This window comes from Microcebus murinus, chromosome 10 (genome assembly GCF_040939455.1).
Source record: "Microcebus murinus isolate Inina chromosome 10, M.murinus_Inina_mat1.0, whole genome shotgun sequence".
Classification (NCBI taxonomy): Eukaryota; Metazoa; Chordata; class Mammalia; order Primates; family Cheirogaleidae; genus Microcebus; species Microcebus murinus.
The window spans coordinates 36,645,802-36,666,222 of NC_134113.1; the positions used below are offsets into that span (position 1 = coordinate 36,645,802).

Below are 20,421 nucleotides of genomic sequence, written 5' to 3' on the forward strand. Positions count from 1 at the left end.
TTGGTTGCATTCTAAATCATATTTTTCTGTGAGGTTTTAAACTTTTATATTTATATAAAAAAAGTATTAATTTGAACAAATTACAGAGAGAATTAGAAAAGAAGGTAGGACATACTATAAAAAAATGCATTAATTTTTCAACTGATGAGGTAACCAGATTCCTTATAGGAAATAATAATTGTTTGGTTAGATAAGCATTAAAAATCTCACAGAAATTGATGTGCAGGAAAATCAACAATGTTATTTCAGGAGTGCTATTTTCAAATCAAGTGATTGAGGAGATACTCAAATTCAAACAGAAAATTGTTATTAATATTTTTAAAAACTTAAAAAAATTATTAAATGGAAACCATTTTTAGAATGGTACGGTATTTGTATTCACTTACTGTAGTGAAGGTTACTGCCAAATTATATTCAGTTCATTAGTAAATAAATCAATCTGGGAACTGTCCAGATTTCAATAAGATAACTGACCACTCTCCAATATAAAGGGCTAAACATTTTTTATTACATGAATCTTAGCTGTCTTAAATCCTATGCCTCTTGGTTGAAAAGGGTATTATTTCAAGTCTGGGCTCATTTCTTTAAAGTCTATCAAAAACTTAAATTCCACTCAGATTACTCTTGATGGATCTAGAGAGGAACCATTTATTTATGTTGGCAGTGGTGATTGAAGACCATATTGTCACAGAGACTCAGCTTTCCCTCAAGGTCAATTAGTTGAAATCTATGGGGAATTAAAATATAGTCCTAATTGAGAGCCACAGATGATAGCCTATAGATTAGCAGCTTAAATCAGCATTACCAGTGGTATAGGACAAATTGAGAAACTTTATTTTTTCTACTTAACCAGCTTCAAATAAAGGTTCAAATTATTAGGTTCAAATAAAGAAAATTTCAAATTTATAGCCTTGATGTAAAAACATGTATTTGTACACTTTAATGTGTACTTGTTATTTAAATAACAAATTTGTTAAATTTGATCTATGCTAAAATTTATTAATTAGTATTTATAAGTTTTGTGTAATACTGAGTGTAAGTTTTGAGTTTGCCTATTTCATCAAGTCACTAATTATTCATAAATTTACAACTACTTCTATAAAATTCTATCACTTTATCCAAAGCACCTACTATAATGCTTTCAAAATTATCTTAAATTTTGTTCTTTCCTATTGTTTTTCTTTGTTCTAGGCTTTAAAATAATGTCCTTTCAGATCCTTCTTCATTCTTTTACCAAATCACCAATTTTTAAAAATATACTAACCAATGGTTAGTACTATGCATCTGACTCTAAAACTTCACTTTATAAAGGAAACATGCCATCTGAATAAGTGAGTAATATAATACTTTTCTAATTTAATTAGAAAAACAATCAGTTAGTAAGTGCTATATGTTACTTTTTCAACATGTCTCCTCATATCTGTAAGGACAAATAGGTTTAAAAGGAACATTTGAGGAACAGCTCTTAGGAGGCAATGTGTCTTGCTTTTTTCATCAAAGTATTTTTCCAGTGCCTGGAACAGCGAATGGCAATTGAGAGGTGCCCAATTGATATTTCTTTTATTTAAACGAGATGAAATAGCCTCATAGATTGAGAAGGGAATGAAACATTTTTGCTGATGTCATGGAGCTGAGGTATGAGCTCCAGTGTGGCAGATGTTGAATTTTCCATATTACTAAGCCTCTCTCACATTAGCAATTTGAAATTGAATTCTTACTAGATGTTTTATTGTGTCAACCATGTATTCTAAATTTCAACCACAGGTATAAATTAGCTACCTCAGTGGCAATAGGTCAGAAATGGTAGATAGAGAGTAGGAAGAGATTGTTGAAAGCTGTGTGAAGAGGTGGACAGGGGTTTTCTTCAAAGGAGACAGAGGACATAAGAACAGCTAGGAAGAAGTCCTTATAGCCTGAACTGTTAGCTAGGGTGATAAGTACGCAATGAAGTTCCTCTGTTAGAAGTTACAAGGAATCTTCAGAAAAATAGATTTGGAACAAGACAAATCTACTTTAACTAATATGATACATGTAGAAGTGTTCTATAAAGTTTCTGATTTACCCAAATTATTAAGTTTATCTCTGTCAAAATAAGGGTTATGACTGAGTAGGACACTATTCACTGATTCTAGGAAAGAAAATTTGATGATACAGACAGTGAGGGTTCTGTAAAAAATGGAGGTATTTATCTCTGAGATACTAATGGCATAAAGCAAAAAAAAAAAAAAAAAAGGCAAAGCATCTTATTTTATGACGACAAAGAAAGACATTCAGCAGAGTTGCTTTACTAAACCACCTATGAGTCTGGAATGCCCAGAGGTCAGCTTTGAGTGCTGGATAAAAATGAATATATTATGTGTTGTGTGATAATTAAATCTTTAGTTCAATGGAATCTTACTTTGACAAATATTTGAATTCTATCAAGAATGTCCTTCGAAAAAAATGTTTTCATAAAACTATTTTAATTCAGTCATTGGGAACTTCATAATTGATTTAAAATAAAACCAGGTTACTTTTGATTCCAAAATGCTAAATGTGTTGAGAATAGAAATAGACCCAGCTTCCTCTGGTTTCATAATGCTTATTGCTATTCATGGTCAAACCCCCTTATGGCTCATGAAGAATGACTCCTCTGTAGTAGATTTGTGATTTTGAAATCAAATGTATTCTTATTCTCTGCCTCCATTCATATTCTTTGTGTGAAGAAATTTATTATAGTATCTCTGGGCCACTCAATCAATTGCTGGGATCCCTGCTAGTACTGACATTCTGTTATGCTACTCTCAGAATGAATCAAGAAATTTTTGCTTGAGGATACAAATGGCATTTCTGACCATCAAGGGAGTGCCTGGAAGCATGCATGGTTGGCTACCCATTGGTCAGAACAGAAGCAAAGTTTCCATGAAATATGTCACTCTGTGAATGCACCAGAGACTCAGAGAATGGGAAATCTCATTGTCCTGATCCTTATAGGTTACCACCTACAGTTGCACAAATGAGCTTGTATGAAGTGTGAATCCAATCTCCAACCATCAGATGGAAAACTCAGCTCTTGTGTCATGGTAATAATAGAACGAGAAGCCTGTAAAGAAATCTACGTGAAAACTTAATTTACTATCAAAGCTAACACAACATGAGAACACAGCAAATTCTCAGGACATGCACATTATGAATCAATGTGCATTTTGATAAGATTAACTTTACCATATCAATAGCATGCAATATTATAGAGGACAAGTTGTAAGTAGAAAGAATAGATTGTTGGTTTTTTTTTTTTTTTTTTTGGCTTTGGAAACTATAGCACATTAAACAACAAGATATTCAATATTATATATTTTAAAATATAGAGCACACCACCTAACAAGATTAAAATAATCACAGCAGAGCTCTGCATTACCACAGTAACTTACTGGATGACAAAAATCTCCTTGCGTCTAAAGAAAAATGAAGAATATCTGGAAGTAAAGATTCATTATTTATTTAGTATGCAAACACACTGCATTATTTTTGATTTGCTACTACAAGAACAGAGCATCAAATATCTCAAACTTCATTCTACTTGCAGGACATTCATTTTATTCTGTATCCACATATTTTAGCCATTGTTTGCAAAGATAGCTTAAGTTTAGAACAGAAGTAAAATTAATGACCAGGATTTGTCAAAGAATGATGACAAAATGCAAATTATTTTACATAGGATTTCATATACCAGTTAAAAATTATGTGGTTTTGTTGAAGTCAAAATAATAATTGCCCTGCTAAATGTGTTCCAGTTTCTGCAAGTTTGATGAAATGCTAAAACACTATCACTTCTTTGCCTCGTATCATAAGACAAAACATTAAAATATTTCGTCCTTAGATTCATTCTCAGCATATAGAGCATGTCCCAGAACATTTCTGTGCTTAATTACCCAACCAAAGAGATCTAAAAAGTATGTATGTTGCACCATAATGGGGGTTAATGCCTGGTAAATTAAATGTTTTATTTGTTTTCTGAAATGATGTGAACTTACTTTCCTGAATGCTATGCTAAATAACCTTTACATTTATAACATTAAAAAAAGAAAATTCTGATGGAAAATAATAACATGAGTCCTTGTCTGTTTGATAAGAGTTTACACCGATGTCCTCTAGTAAACTTCAGAATTACACACACAGACACACACACACACACACACACACACACACACACGTCTTGAGACCTCAGAGACAGAAGACCTGGACTAGCTTGCATCTCTCTTACTTACTAGCTGTATGGCCTCAGTTACATAAACTCTCTAAGCATGATTTTTTTCCCATCTTTAAAATGGAGATAGGAATACTTACCATAAAGGGTTGAAAGAGTTAAGTGAAATCATTACATTCAGAGTTTAACACATAGTAGTTGCTCAGAAATAATAGCAATTATTATGTTAGCAAACTCTGTATGTTAAAATAGATTGGGGCAGTTTTCAATTTTACAAATATAAATAACAATAATAACAATACCAAATATATTCTGATTTATAGTTAACAAAGTACATTCATAGGATTCTTTTAAATAGTAAGCTTCCTGAAGACAATCGTATATTTAACAAAAATTCAATGTGTACACTTCTAAAATTATTGAAGAAACAAAATTATTAAGGAAGGAAAGGTTCTCTTAAAATAGCAATTTATATATATATGTATATATATATCATTCAATTGTTTGCTTTGTTTTGTTGAGAATTTTAATTCTATTCATGATTACTAGATTAGGCCTTGAGGCTTTAAAATAATGTGTCATTACATTCACTCAACTAAAATATGCATGGTAATTAGCATGAAATGGTGCATAAAATTTTCAGAAAATAATTGAGGCCTAAAATGAATTGACTTTCTTTTAAGCAAGGATATAAGTAACATTGATTAATGTTGTTTTACTATTTTTTTCCTGATTTAGTCACCATAGGAAACAAAACTTCTATAACTAATTAAGTGTGGAAAGTGAGAAAATGTATCTTCAAATCCCTTGTGAAACCAAGTGGAATATAATTAAATAATGAGAGTTTACACGCAACACAAAAATGTAGGATGGGCTTTAAAATATTAACTATACAGGCAGAGAGCACAAAATAGTTAATCTTTTAAATATAAAACTTCCAATCCTTGAAAGGGTTTAGTACCAAGCACCATGATTTTTTTGACAACTAGCTAACTCCCTAAAATTAATAATTTAATTAATTATTTAGTTAGTTAGTTTTTGAGACACACTCTGACTCTGTTGCCCAAGGTAGAGTGCTGTCATGTCATCCTAGCTCACAGCAACCTCAAAGTCTTGGGCTCAAGCAATCCTTCTGTCTCAGCCTCCCAAATAGCTGGGACTACAGGCATGCGCCACCATGCCCGGCTAACTTTATATATATATGTATTTTTAATTGTCCAGATAATTTCTTTCTATTTTTAGTAATGACAGGGTCTGGATCTTGCTCAGGTTGGTCTCAAACTCCTGACCTTGAGTGATCCTCCCACCTCAGCCTCCCAGAGTGCTAGGATTACAGGCATGAGCCACCACGCCCGGCCAATAATTTAATGATTGATTAGAGATTTTTCTATTATCATTTCTCTTTTGGATTTGGGATGACATATAACACTGAGGAAAATTATAAACTCAATTTAGCATAGATTTTGGTAGGTTGGACAAAAAAATCCATGCCTACTCATGTAGAAAGGGCATTTGTTAGCTGGGTAGATTTAAAAGAAATTATCAAAGTTCTTTCCTGCAGATAACAAGGATAAGGCAAGAGTTACCCCCAAATTTAGAACACTAACTCAAACTCCTTGATTATTCACTCTCAGAATTTATCATCAGTCTCTGTTTGACTCTGAATGGATTTAGATCTTCAAGCACCTCAAAATCAGGCAAAGAACTTTAGAGTTTCACTGAAGGACAGGACCTAGGCATGTGTTCATGTAGCTAATTATGAAACCACAAGTTATTATTTTCTCTAGTCCTATTGTCTAATGTGTTAGTGACTTTATCAATACAAAAAATCTTGAATGAATAATAAAGCTGGACATAGATCTCTGTAATAAAGAGTTAATACCCAAACCACTTAATTGCTATTTTAATGTATTTCAGCAATAAATCCAGCAAAGCATATTATTGTGTGCCATTGGAATTACAAACAAGTATGTTATACAGTTATGAATATCAGAATCATAACAAATAAGAAAGTAAAAGGCATGAAAACTAACATTTCCAATTTTGCTATTATTAGGGGTAATATATAATAATTTTCCATGTGCTAAATAAAAGTTATTTAAAATATAATATTATTTCACTTCTGAATCCTTTTACAAATAATATGACCTATAACTAAATAAACATAGAGCTAGGAAAATAAATAATGAGGACTCAAGGTCAAATAAGGCAGTCCTTAAATTATAAACATCCAATAATAAACAATCTATACAGTACTTGCCCACCTTTTCCATTATCTGAAAATTCTCTGTAGCTGCCATGGCAGTCATTGTGAAAGAACAAAAACAAAAACTTTATAATTTTTTGATAATGGCTACACTCAGTGTTCAGAAGTGGAGAAAGGAGCAAGCTGTGAAAATACGTAGAGCTTAGGGGATCTAATCTTACCACAGCCCGCCTAGAATGTAACCTCTTTGATAAGGAATATTTACTCTAAAACTATTTAAAAACATATAATATAACAATGATCTACTTACTAAGGACTTTTGGAGGGGGGTTAATAAATATTCTTTTTCAAAAATGAAAATGCTGTACAAGTGTTACAGGCTATTACAAGTTTCACATATTAGTAGAAGCAGATTCAACTCAATTAATTGCACAGAGAGATTTGAATTTTATGTCTTGTATAATTTCAGGTTTAGAAAAAAGGGACTGGGACTCCAAAGCCTGAGGAGGGGCACAAGAGAGTGCAGAAAGGGAGTTGGGAGGATACGACTGAACTTTAGTTTGTCCATGGGGGGAAAGGAGAAGAAATGTTTTTTTACTATGCAGAATGACCCCTCAAGGACTGAGACATAGTCCAGTACTAGTAATGCTCTAATGTCTGTATGATATGGTTTAACATAGGTGGGTTACCCTGGTAATCTTTTATTGATTCCAATAAAATATAAAATATTTGATATTTTACACATAATGTTTCTTATATAGAAAACTATATGCTAGGTAATATACAACCATCTTACACATAAGTGTTTGGAACACTATCCATTTTGGATGAAAACATCCTATATTAGAATATAAGCAAAGATTAGAATCTAAATGTTAAAAAAATAAGTTTTCATATCCAATGAACCAAATTTCCTTGTAATTTAGTAGACAATATTATTGAATAACCTTCATTTTATAGCATGTAGAATAACCCTGCTTATCAGATAACACTTCCCTCTATAGCACATATTAGATATTTTTAGATATGTTGGAAATATACTTGCAAAGTCAATCTATTAGGTAAAGACCAACTTTGATAAGTGACAACTACAAGTTTTTCTTCTTGAAGAAGTAATTCTTCTTGAAGTTCAAGACCATTGATGCCATATTTTCAAAATTGATAATAATTTTTAAAATTTTAACAAAGCAGTGCAGGTACTTGGTAACAATTATTTTGTGTTTATACACATCACATATGTTGGATCTTATAAGAATTTAAACTTATGAAAATAACCTGATGATATCTTTTATTAAGAATTGGATGAATTATCTGAATAGACAAGTTTTGTTAAATGTGCCAACATTTTGAATAATTTATAATGCTTTTAAAAGGATTTAAAATTACTTTTTCTTCAAAATTATTCATTTTACTATTTCCAATACATACCAATGACACATATTTAGTACATATGTTCTTACTTTTCCTTCTGAAGGCAATTTTTTTACCTTGTATTTAATTTTTTAAAATATCAAGCAATTTTTTAAATGATGCCATATACAATTTAGATTTTTGTGTAACATTATACTAAAATAAGCTATAAGAAAGGCTCATATAAAAATGATATAAATAATATCAAGTAGTTATAAATTTAATTAATTTAAACTTATGATAAAAATGTGGACACTTCCAGAAAAATCTGATGTAAAAAAATCTATATATGAAGTGAATTATTAAACATAATGTCAAAGGTTTAATGTGTAAAAATATTTGTCTCAGGAAAAAAATCTTGGTTGAACATTATAGTCCGAGGTTCATATTGAACTCAAAATATTAGGAAGATTAAGTGATTCTCCGAACACCAGTGAGAAGTGTGTAGAAGACGGAGGTCACCCTTTGAAAGAAGATCTCTGTGACCTGTGTAAATTGGAGCCCCACAAACACTTCCAACAAGCATAGGTCAGAATAGGGTCATGGCTCCAGGCCCTCTGGACCACTGTTCACCCAGAGGAGTGTGCTCACCGCGTTAATCTCTCGTCCTTCAGTTCCAGGTCTGCCACTGTGATGAGCTGATCCAGCTTGAATTTAGTGTCAATAATTTCTGCATCCCGAGGAGAGTATGTGCCACCTTCTTTCTGCTTCTGTCGAATTCTAAAACAAATGCAGTAGATCCAAGAAGGGAATATCATAGAAAGCACATGAGATTAGGTTTGGTTTTCTTTTTAAATAAAGACATCTAGTCAAATAATTTCTTTGGTAAAATCATTTCTCTGAACATGCTGCAAATTTATAGTTACTCAACTTCTTTTTCCTGTTTTAATTCTACAGAACCTATTCTACTGTTTTTTTTTTTTTAGCAAGTTGTTGGGTTGAAATTCCAAATTTAGTGAGAATTAGTTGATTAAGGCCTGAGCCATTGGCATATTTGAAATATAGAGCCAAGGAGACTTATGCTGTGAGCTTGTTTCTCCTTCCTTTGACTGTCACATTGATTTGTCATAAAAAGGAAATATGCCAAAGTTGAAATAGCTCAGTGCTATCAATACTAGTGCTAAAAGATAAAACTCCATTGTTTTTACATGACATAAAATATTTTCACATGCATAAAATACATAAAAATGTATTTTTAAATTATCTAATCAAATTTTTATAAAAATATTATGAGTATATATTATGAGTATATATTATGAGTATATATTATGAGTATGAATCTTATCTTCATAATAAAAACTCAGGTTCAAAAATAAAAGTTACATGAATCTGAGAATCAAAACAAGCTCTTTATTTTAAGCCCTTTTCATGTTTATTTCTCTATAACACAGTATGGTATACTACACAGTGATATTTAGCTGGTCTATCTATCTTTTACATTTCAAATATTTATTAGTTCTGAGTCAGGTGTTAAGGATGATATACAAAGTACAAAACATGTTCCCCATCCTCAAGGATATTATAATTTAGTTGAAGACAGGATCCAAATGTAGAAAAAGCATAAAAATGAAAAAGGCTCAAATTACAATACATAAGACAGTGCCTGATTAGTTACATTATATAAGTTATTATAACTGTTATTATTTAGAGGAAATAAAGAAGTAGAATTTTACCTGGATGTTCCAAGAAGAAGAGGAGGAGGAAGCACATTTTAGGTTGACTGAACACAAACAAAGTTGTAGAAAATTCTAAGGAATATTCAGGTGAGAACAGACCCCATTGGCTAAAGAGAAGTGTATAGAGCAGTTTTAGGGGAAAAGGGGGATCACTTCCTGCCTACATAAGAAGTTCATCTTGTCAGGAAATAAGAAGTCAGAGAAGATTTTGGAGCAGTGAAATGATATGAATGTGTCCAATGTATACCCCTTCGGGACAAGACCCATATCATATACAGAATATCTTTCCAAATGCCTAATATTAATACAATGATTTTCTCTCACCATCTTCTGGCTATATATACAAATAGTATGTGGTATAGGGAAAATATATTTTTCCAGGGCCTTTCAAATAACCTATTAAAAATGATGATTTCAGAGATTCAAGATGAAACAGATGATGCCTGGCATTCAGAATGCAGAACATTCAGTAAAATAAAAATAGTCTATTTAGCTATTTAGGAAATTAGTGGAATAGTTATTTTTCAAATACATGTTCTCTTTAACCTGGCAATCTACCTTATAAAACTGGATTTTAAGATCAGAAGTAACATTTCCATCAAGGTCCTGAAAACAACATGGGGATTAGAAAGCTGATACTAAGAATTGGAAGGGTCACTTGGAAAACTCAGCACAGACATGTTGATAAAGTGTGAGAAGGGGGTCTACCATAAAAGGAAGGGGGACATTTTGTAAGTGTTGTCCTTATTGTAAAAATTATCTCTTCCATGTAAACTTTAATATTTAGATCTGATTGATGTTTTCAAAATTAAACCTAGCAGAGTTATAAATTATTCAAAAAATGCAGATGGCTTGGAAGCTTCTGCTTTTGTGTTATCACTTCACCATCTCTCAGCTCCAAATCCACTCTTCTTTGCCCTGCTTTGTGATACTGAAGCTGGACCCTACATTTCTCCTTTGCCAGCTGGCAGAATGATAAGCTTTGTCAATAGAGGGCACTGGAGTGATTTTGCAAGGCATTGCCCTTCTGGGTTCCAGTGCTACATTATTAATTATGGGCCCAGCAGCCCACCTGGATGAATTCTTGTTGCCTCTGAAGTGTATGCTCTCCTATCCCATTGGTGAAGGATTCCAAGCAGCTCCAGCTCACCTACACCATGCAGCAAAATGGGATGGTTCTATGACCAATTTCAGCTTGTCTATCATCCAGTAATGATGGGTAGCTTCTATAGAACAGCCCCAGCCTCTTCCCCCTGTCAAATTTCTTTGCACACTAATAGATAACAGGCTACATGTGCTTGTTAGTAGCCATTCCATGTCAGCCTTGAGAAGAAACTTGTTTCATTTCTTAGTTTCTTTATTGTCTTCTCTCCCTCAGACTAAATACATAGCTGCTTTCTTGTACTTTCTACCTTCTGGAACCCTTTACAGTTCTCTTTTACCTGCTTTAGTAGTTAGCTATTTCTACTAGTTAACAATTCTTTATATTAAATGTTTCTCATTCAAATGGCAGGTAGGATTTCCTTCTTTTTTATGGCTAGATTTAGTCAATCTGCAACATATGCATACTTTAAAACATCATGTTGTACATGATAAATAGATACAATTGTATCTGTTAATTAAAAAAATACATGTTTCCCATTTAAATAACTGTTATGGATTCTGTCTATTGATTCGACTATGACTGATAAAGTACACATAAGCTTCCTGGGAATGTAAGCACAAATAAATCTTACCTTGCAAATGCAAAAATAGCTGTTCCAAGAAGGATTATTGAAAGAATACACAAAGTGACTGAAAGAATGATCTCTACAGTTCTTTCTGAAAGTCCTTCACCTGGAGAAGAGGGATATCATTATCATTAAATATTATTATGGAATGCTATCTTGGGTTTCAAACCACAAAAAAATTTTCTTGGCTTATTACTAAAGAATGCTAATTAAATGTACAAACTTACTTATTCATCTTCTTCTCCTAGATACTTTAAATTTGGAGCTCAGTCCTGGATCCTCTTTTTCTATCTAAACTTACTCCCTTTGTGAGCCCATCCTGCCTCACAGTTTTAATTCATCTATATGATAATGACTACTAAATTTTTATCTATCAAACTTTAGACTTATATATCCAATTGAATAATGGACATATTTATTTAAAAGTTTATTTAAAATTTCAAAATCAGTATTCCAAAGCTGAATTCCAACACTTCCCTCCTTTCAACTGCATCTTTCCACCTCAGTTGATGGAAACTCCATTGTTTCAGATGCTCAGGCCAAAAATCTTGGAGTCAGACTTGACTTTTTCCTTTCATATAACACATCCTAAACATGTGAGGAAAGCCTGTTGGCTCTATTTTCAATGTATATACACTTTTCACCAAAATAAACCATGGAACCTTGGAGAGATAGTAATTCCAAAGTGGGATAAAGAACAAATGAATTTAAGACATATAATGGTGCCAGAAAGTTAGGAAGCTAACAAAGTCTAATGGTATGAAAAGGAAAAAAAAATTATCCTGAAGAACCTCTAGTGGCCAAAAAGGAAACAATTTAAGCATGATAATGAATAAAATGAAAATTGATTCAATATATAAATTCATATGTCCTAATATTCAATAAAAGAGACAACAAAAATACTGATTTAGAAACATTGGTTAGCTAGACCATAATTTTAACCAATTTTAAGCTACAAGATTTATAATTTTACCATAAAAAGTATTATAGTGAAGTGACAAAATAGGTTAACTATCTGTAAAGTATGCAGTGATTAATGTTTCATCTTTTTTTCTGGATTGGTACTTCTAAAATGTTACCAATATGAAAGGGTTCCTGTGGCTAGTCTACATGGTAGATTTCAATAAATACTGAATTTTAAACAGTTATCAGAACTCCTCTAGAATCTCCAGCTAAATATAAAAAGTGCTAAAGCAGCATGTATCTCATAAAGGATTTCAAATACACTATTTTTTTACATTAAATATGAATGGTTTGTTTTATGAATTTTCACATGCTGACTCTAATTGGATATGCTTGGGGAACAAGGCATGAAGATGAATAAAGAATTATCTTTAGCAGGTAATAATGAATCACAGGGCCTTAGAACTCAGCAGGAAAAAAATGTTTTCAGAGACCACAAAAACATTTTTCAGATTAGATTACCATTTCAAAGCACTGGCCAAGCGAGGAAATGACATATAATATATTAATAAACAATATGTAATCCTTTGGGCACATGTATTACAAAAGTGTCACTAGGAGAGGACAAAATGTTCCCTGATTGTAGAGTACATTTTCTGATTCACTGCTATGCATGGATCCACAGCGCATTAACAGCACAGAATGAAGTCACTTCTCCAAATCCTTTCACACTAAGTGGAATTCTTCTACTTGAAAATGTAATAGGCACAAGTCATTTCCTGATGAGAATTAAAATCCTGTGACAGATCAAATTAAGTTGTTTGTTTACATGATAAATTATACTACTGCAATTTAGCAAATCATAATTATAAAATACTAATTTTTCATAAGTATCACCTCTGATTGAAATTATCATTATTTAAACTCAGCGTATGGATCCAATTTTTTAAGCCTTTTTATACCTCTAAGAAGAAGCTTGAATTGAAGGAGATATAAAGCTCATAGTATGTACAAGGTCTGACTCCTGATATAGGTGCATATGAAGTGGAAGATCTTATTATTATTCTTTAAAAGTTCTTATAATAGGAATAGAGTATAAGAAGTTCATCTTCTTTTTTGGTCCAGTGTTAGTCATCTGCAATGTTCAAACACTGCACAAAAAAATTACTAAAAGTCTCTCAATTTCACCATCCAAGAAATATAGTTAGACAGGAGAAATAAATAATAAGTATTTGAGATCTGCAGTTCCCAATCTACAGCCTGGTAGGGACCAGCCTGCAAAGCTCTGTGGGCCCCGCCCTACCCACTTCTGTGAAAAAATTGTCTTCCATGAAACCAGTCTCTGGTGCCAAACAGGTTGGGGACAAAAAGGTTTGTTTGAGATGATGAATATGTTAATTAGTTGATTCAATCATTGTACAGTGTCTACATATATCACAGCATCACTTTGTACCCCATAAATATATACAATTATAATTTGTCAATACTCAAAAAATATTTTAAAATACATACAAATGAAAACACTTTAGATGGATGTCATTTTCATTCATTCAGACTGGCAAAATTTTAAAAGTAGATAATAAAGTGTTTGCCAAGATGTGGGGAAAAAATTACAGTCATCTATTGTTAAAAAGAAAAGAGGAATTATCGTATCTTTGTCTGCAAAAACAACACATGCTCACTTGTGAATGTTAACCTCAGAAAGCCAAGATAAGAAGGTGAGAAATGAGAACAGAACAGCTAGAAATAATTTAAAATATTCAGAAGAGAAAAAAAGTACAACAAGGACAGGAAGTCTGTGGGATCAGAAAAATCACCAGTAGTAAGGAAGTTGAAAGCTACCTGGGCGCGTAGTGATTTTCAGGCAGTGTACAGTTTTTACAAACACAGCACTGACTGGAGTCACACTGCCTGGGTCTGAAAGCTTGTGCTGTCACAAACCTGGCCAAGGTTAAAATCCTTGGTCTTATTGCTTAAGGACCTAGTGCTTCAGATTTTTTACCTATAAATTGGGGCTATCTATAAATAGGAGGTTATGTTAATAGAATTGCAGTGAAGAATACATTAGTTTATATGCAAAACCATTGAAAAAGCTGGGCCCATAAACAATGTCAGGCATTTTTATTAATAAACATTTCATATTCATTCATTTATCTGATTTAATCTCTCAGTCAGCTTATGAAGTGTCAGTATTGTCGTTTTAGAAATAATTCAGAACTTAAATAATTTGTTAAATAACTAACCTAAGTTCACATAAATTCAATATCTGCTAAAACTGCATAAACTATGCCTCTCTGACTGCAAAGTTTGTGAGGTGCACCACACATTACTACTGCCTTCATAATAAAGCAAAACTTTGCTCCTTGGATGTCTTGGGGAAAGTGATCCTTTTACAGCAAAAGATAATAGCAACTCTCTATTTCTGAGCCTAAGTGAACATATTGGAACTTTTCATTGTTAGCACAGTAATTAAATGAGAAGTGTTATGACAAAAGAAAACAATCACAGAGTGACTTTGCCATAGGGTTTAAGATTTCAACTTGTTCAGCTTTAATGAGAGCCCTATAAGGTGCGGAAAGGGTGTCTGGTTTTCAAATCATAGGAATCCTCTATAATTAAACCTTGTTACCAAAACATTGCCTACAAGCAGTTTCCATAAACTGATGTGCGTAAGGAAGATTTTTTTTTTAAGTTTAAGAGGCTTTCTTGTGAATTTTGTTAATAAAATTGCTAATGTTCAATCTTGAGTGAAAACAGTATCAAATGAGTTGTAAGTATTTATTTAGGATTAAAATAACATATATATCATTTCTCTTGTTTATTCCTACAGGCCATAAAGATTTCCCTCAGTGCAACCTGCTGGTCCACAGACTCATCCTTATCCAGCAAATACCTGGCCCCCTCTCACTTGTACTGCTGTTAGCCCCTTTCACTAAACTTAAACCTTTTTTTAGTTCATCAGTTTATGTTGAATCTCTTGCATCTAATTTTGACTTCCAAATAATAACATCCCTGAGAAGAACAACTGTCACCGAAATGATCTGCAAAAACATAGCATTGCAAATGCTCTTAAATCCTGAAGTTTCAATTCATAGGCAACTCAGCTTAGAGCTCACTGTCTGTGGTGTGCAAACTATCAGTGAATGAATGCTTATTTGCTAGTGGTTTGATGACTTGGATAAGATCTAGATGTCTCTCATTGAACTCTGGAATTATGTATACATGTAAGTCTTTAGTAGGCTTGATAAGAATATTAGGAGCCACTAGTCTGCTCTAAATGATATCAACTATCACAACACATGGCATATTTGAGAGAAAAAGGGCTCAGTCATCTTTTGTCATCTTCTGATCTTTGGATGACAGTAGGGGCATTACATTAATGCACTTTATTATTTGGTTGTCCTTATTCTCATAGCCATGAAAACATTCTTGCCAGTGACTACAGACCATTGTAGAGATGGTCAATTTTGTTTCCTTTTTGAGTCCTTTTACTGTATCTTCCTTGGCAAAGTTCATTTGTGAATAACTCATTTGACTTCATGGCCTTCTACTAATGTCAAATAGACCAGAGCCATTTCTAGGGGGTGCTCTTTTTTGTCTGACCCATCAAGATGAACCTGTACTCCACAGAACCACAACATCCAATAATCTGGCAGAAGGCAAATGTGATGACAGAAATTGATAGTGTTAAATTCATTAACCAGCAAAAATGGCTGGGCTACTTTGCTAGTCACCAAGGACTTCTGCTCCAAGGGTGTTCTCCCATTTCACCATGACTAAGGATTACATCCCTAGTAATTTCCTTCATTCCTGTCACTGTTTTACTGGCTATAAATGACTATCTAAATAGCGGAACTCCATGTGGTCAAACCAGAGTAAGTATTACAGGGCAAAAGCCAATTACAAAGCTGATATCTATCAGGAGAGAATCCTTGGAAGATCACTTTGTGAGAAGTAGCCTCAAAAGATGTCTTTATTTTGCTGCTATACAAATAATATACTGAACTTTGAGCAATTTGATAATAGATACATGGGACCCTTCCTTGTGACTATTCCTTACCAGCCCGGTGGCTTTTTACCTACTGTGTCCAGTCTATGTTTCACAAGTCTCTCCTTCTCTAATCTTGGCAGGATCCCGTGCTCTGTCCTTCATTCCACATTTTCTACCTTCTCTAGACTCCTGATGTTACTATAGCATGTAAAAATTAGTTCCTAGATGACTGGGGTGGTGATGGTTATGATTCCAAAGAAGGAACCAGAGAACTAACTGTATTTTTCTGCTACGTTCCAGAACTGGTCATTGCATCCTACTACCCTGGCTGTGAGTGGAAGGAAGAAAGAGAAGACATCACTGAGGAGCACCTTGAGACTATCCACAGTGCTGGATGAGGCCATTCTTGGCTGAATCTAAGGAATCATGATCCTGTACACCATGGTTCCTGATGCTTGGTGATCACTTTTTATGGCTCTTCTTTCTCATTTCTGTTACCCTGAATGTCTCAATTTTGCTGCTCAGATAACTGAACATGTTGTCCTCCCATCAATAATCTGTATCGAACCAGCAAGCTGATGAGAGACACATACACAACACACAACACAGTAAGGCTAGCTCCTTTCAGCACTGCTCCTATAAAATAGCATCTCCCTAAGACATGTGAGTTATCCATCTTTTCTGTCTTGTATCTTCCATCAGTAAATATACCAGGATCACTCTTTAGCTGCAGTAATGGCTTCTGAATTCTGTAGGAAATTATGTCGATGGCAGTAAGACAACAAAAGTGGTGGTATCAGTGTGTGATAGACTCACCTATCAAATGAAGGAACATTTGACACAATTTCAAAACCGTAAGACTAATCAACTAGTTTAAAATGATTAAATTATTGGGTGAAATTAATCAAACTAATGATTTGATGGATTAAACACTTTAGCCAAAGAAATTTATATGTTAATTCTTTATAAACATCTATGTAGCAAACTAAATGCCCCTTCTTTATTTCCTCAAGATGCAAAGTTTCCTTGATTATGCAGAGGTTGCAAAGGCTAGCTCTTTATACAATTAATATTTCCATAATCTGATGAAAATTTCTGGCCGAAAATAGTGAAATAATCTCTTTTCTTCCAGTCACAACTCTTACTGAAATCTATTTGCAGTTCATGGTATGCAGAACAACAGCTCACTAGAATCTGAACAACACAATAAGTCTGACATTCTCAAGTGGTGTCCCAGATATACACAATTCGCTTGGTTCCTTAAGGTATTATAGATGGATGAATTGGAGGTTTTGAGGACTTAGTGCAAAAGAAATAGGAAGTTGTGATACTCTCAGTGAAATTCTAGGGAAATAATTCCCCCTAAATATATTTCTAAAATCTTTGATTATAACCAATTCAAAAAGAACCTATTGAACATTAAAAATTTACTAACTCTAAAATATTAACATCTTTACCTAAGTTGTTTCATTTAAACCTTTCAACAACTCTTCACAGAAGATACTCTCATCATCATTTTTATCCAAATAAAGAAACTGAGATTTATAGAAATTAAATTATTTGCTCAAGTGGCAGAGCCAAGATTTGAAGCCAGGTCTACATCTTGTATTAGTAGTGTAGTAGTTATGGAATCCTGTGCTGAAATGTTGGAATCCTGGCTCAGGCACTTAATTACTTAAACAATCTGGGCCTTGGTTTCCTCATCTGTAAAATGGAACAAATATTAGCACTTAACTCAAAGTTTCTCATTCTCAGCCCTATGGACATTATGGGCTGTCCTGTGCATTGTAGAAATTCAGCAGCATTCCTGACCTCTGCCCACTAGAGCAGTAGCATACACCAGTACCATACACCACCACCACTCTTTTGTGGCAACCAAAAATGGCTCCAGACATTGCCAAATATTTCCTGGGGCATAAAATCACCATGACTGAGAAGCACTGACCTAAATTAAAGAGGACAGTTGTAAAGAATTAATCAGTTAATATATGCAAAGAGCCCAGAAGTGTGTCTGGCACAGAATATTTAATGTTAGATATGGTAATGGTAATGATGATGATGATGTACATGTATATGACTAAACTGTATTCATGTTTTATTTAGGCCTGATTTAGGTACGTATAATTGAAAGAAACCCATGAAAGCGTTGTTTGAAAGAAAATAGCTATATTAAAAAGGACTTGTAAGCTTCTAGTTTTTAGCATTATTTAGGGAAAATTTCCATAAGCCTATTTCTCTTTTATTAGCTAAAAATGTTTTATATATAAGATTGCATATTAAGAGAGTCAAATAAGTATTTGGCATAATGTTAGTACATCTTAGCACCTTAACAGAAGCAACACCTTAACAAAATCTATGCCCAGATTTGAATGGAGGGAATATCAGACTTTTAAAGGAATGTTACAAATACTATTTTTTCCTTAGTCAGGCTAATTAACATTGAAATGAATTTGTACTTAAGAACAGTCAGTCATTGATTGATATGTTCACTATTAAATATTACAACTATGATAAATGTTGATATTATACATTAAATTAAATTACAAAATAAGTCTTACCTAAAGTCTTAACAGGGTCAGAATAATCAGAGTCTGTAAATTGTCCCATGATATTTGTTGCTCTAAATTTAAATCTATAAAATAAAAAAATATAAACCAACAACTTGCATATCATATGACTTTTTGCAATGAACAACTTATCAAATAATTATGAAAACTGTATATTGTTATTCAAGAGAAAATGAATTTAGAAGATGCAAATTTGGAATTGAATCACCATAAAAACACAAATATACTATATATATATGAGATGAAAATAATTATATTGTACTTGGGTCTGTTGAATTTAATCAGGCAGTGACCAAAAATTTGGCAAATTCATGAGCAGTCAGCAGTTTAAGCAAATGAAACAGATCACCTCCCTCAGAGATTTGTTTGGATGAAATGATTTAATACCTGTGAAAGTGTGTTGCACTAATATACTTTATAAATATAAGGTATAATTGTTATACCTCAACCACCTTTGCAAATACTAGTGAATTAGATTAGAATGATTCTATAACTTGTCTTATTTATAATTATATTATATAAAATTATACCGTCTTATTTTGTATATAACTTGTCTTGCTTTATTTACTTGTAAACAAATTAAGAACAATGCTTCTTATTTCTGTGTATGCACAGTTGTATTTGCACATTTTTTATGCTTTCATAGCATTTGAAGTAGAAAAGGATAGAGAAGAAGATCAAGCTTAAAAATTCTGGGTGATTCTAAGATCCTCATATACAACTGAAATTTGCCTCATTTAAAAGTGAAACACATAAGGCATTTAAAAATATTTAACCAATAAATTGCAATACACAATTTAATCTCCACCGTTATATGATACAATCTTTATGCTTCCATTTGTTATACACAGAATTTGTTTTGGAAGCAAATTTGTGAAATAAACAATAAGTAAGAATAAATATAAAATTTGTGACATATCATTTTCATAACTGTCATTTGTATGATGGGTAAACTTCAGGCAATAACCTAGCATATAAACCAAAGTAATTGTATTTAATAATAGATGATAAAGCATTCTTTTTGAATTGTCTAATTTCTCTAACTTGTCTAATGATAATTTGGTCTAGGACATTTATAAAGAATTTGATAATGCTTCAACTAGCAGGCCTTTTTAAAAATTAGTAGTGAAAATTATATTTTGAAAGTGAAATAAGGTTAAGAAGATTTTTTAACTGAAGTCTTATGATACAAAATATAACCAATTCAATAGGAAAAAATAATCAATTTAGCAAGGAATTTAATAAAGCCAAAATATCAGCATTGATTTTAATATGTTAAGTTATTAAGGGTTGCAAAATGCCAAATATTAAAGAAAATAGTAAAGATTTCTATCACTCATTCAGATGTTTGATAGGATAAAAAGCGGAGAGTTGTAGCTATCAGTAACATAAAGGGAAATTATCATAACTAAAAGAATAGGATAGTGTTTCTAAAAACCTGTATATCAGCATGCATGGCAAAATAATGAGTGAAAAACAAATTAGTCACACTACAGAAAGAATTAAGTACTCTTGCATACCTATGTGTTCCAGTAGTACATTTTTCATCTTATCTTTTGTAACTTACCATATCAAATCATAATTACTTTTAGGTTTGCTTGCTTCCCCTATAATACTTAATGTTTATGAAATGTAAGAATAATTCCTTCTTTATCTTTCCATTCCTAGAGTCTGAAAGATCAGGTCACTATAAATAGTGGACATCCAGTGTTTATCAGAAAGATAGAAGGGTGGGTAGATGAATGAATGATT

General features: G+C 32.6%; 1 protein-coding gene across 1 annotated transcript in view; it reads right to left on the reverse strand.

Annotated features, from left to right (window-relative positions):
- The window catches only part of PTPRQ (protein tyrosine phosphatase receptor type Q), a 192,862-nt gene that overhangs the window by 35,992 nt on the left and 136,449 nt on the right, over positions 1 to 20,421 (reverse strand). Inside the window, exons 33-35 of the mRNA XM_076007142.1 lie at positions 18,661 to 18,734; positions 11,215 to 11,314; positions 8,394 to 8,522 (exon numbers count right to left, since the gene is read on the reverse strand). Of these exons, the coding sequence (XP_075863257.1) occupies positions 8,394 to 8,522; positions 11,215 to 11,314; positions 18,661 to 18,734 (303 nt within the window). The remainder of the gene's footprint in view (positions 1 to 8,393; positions 8,523 to 11,214; positions 11,315 to 18,660; positions 18,735 to 20,421) is intronic.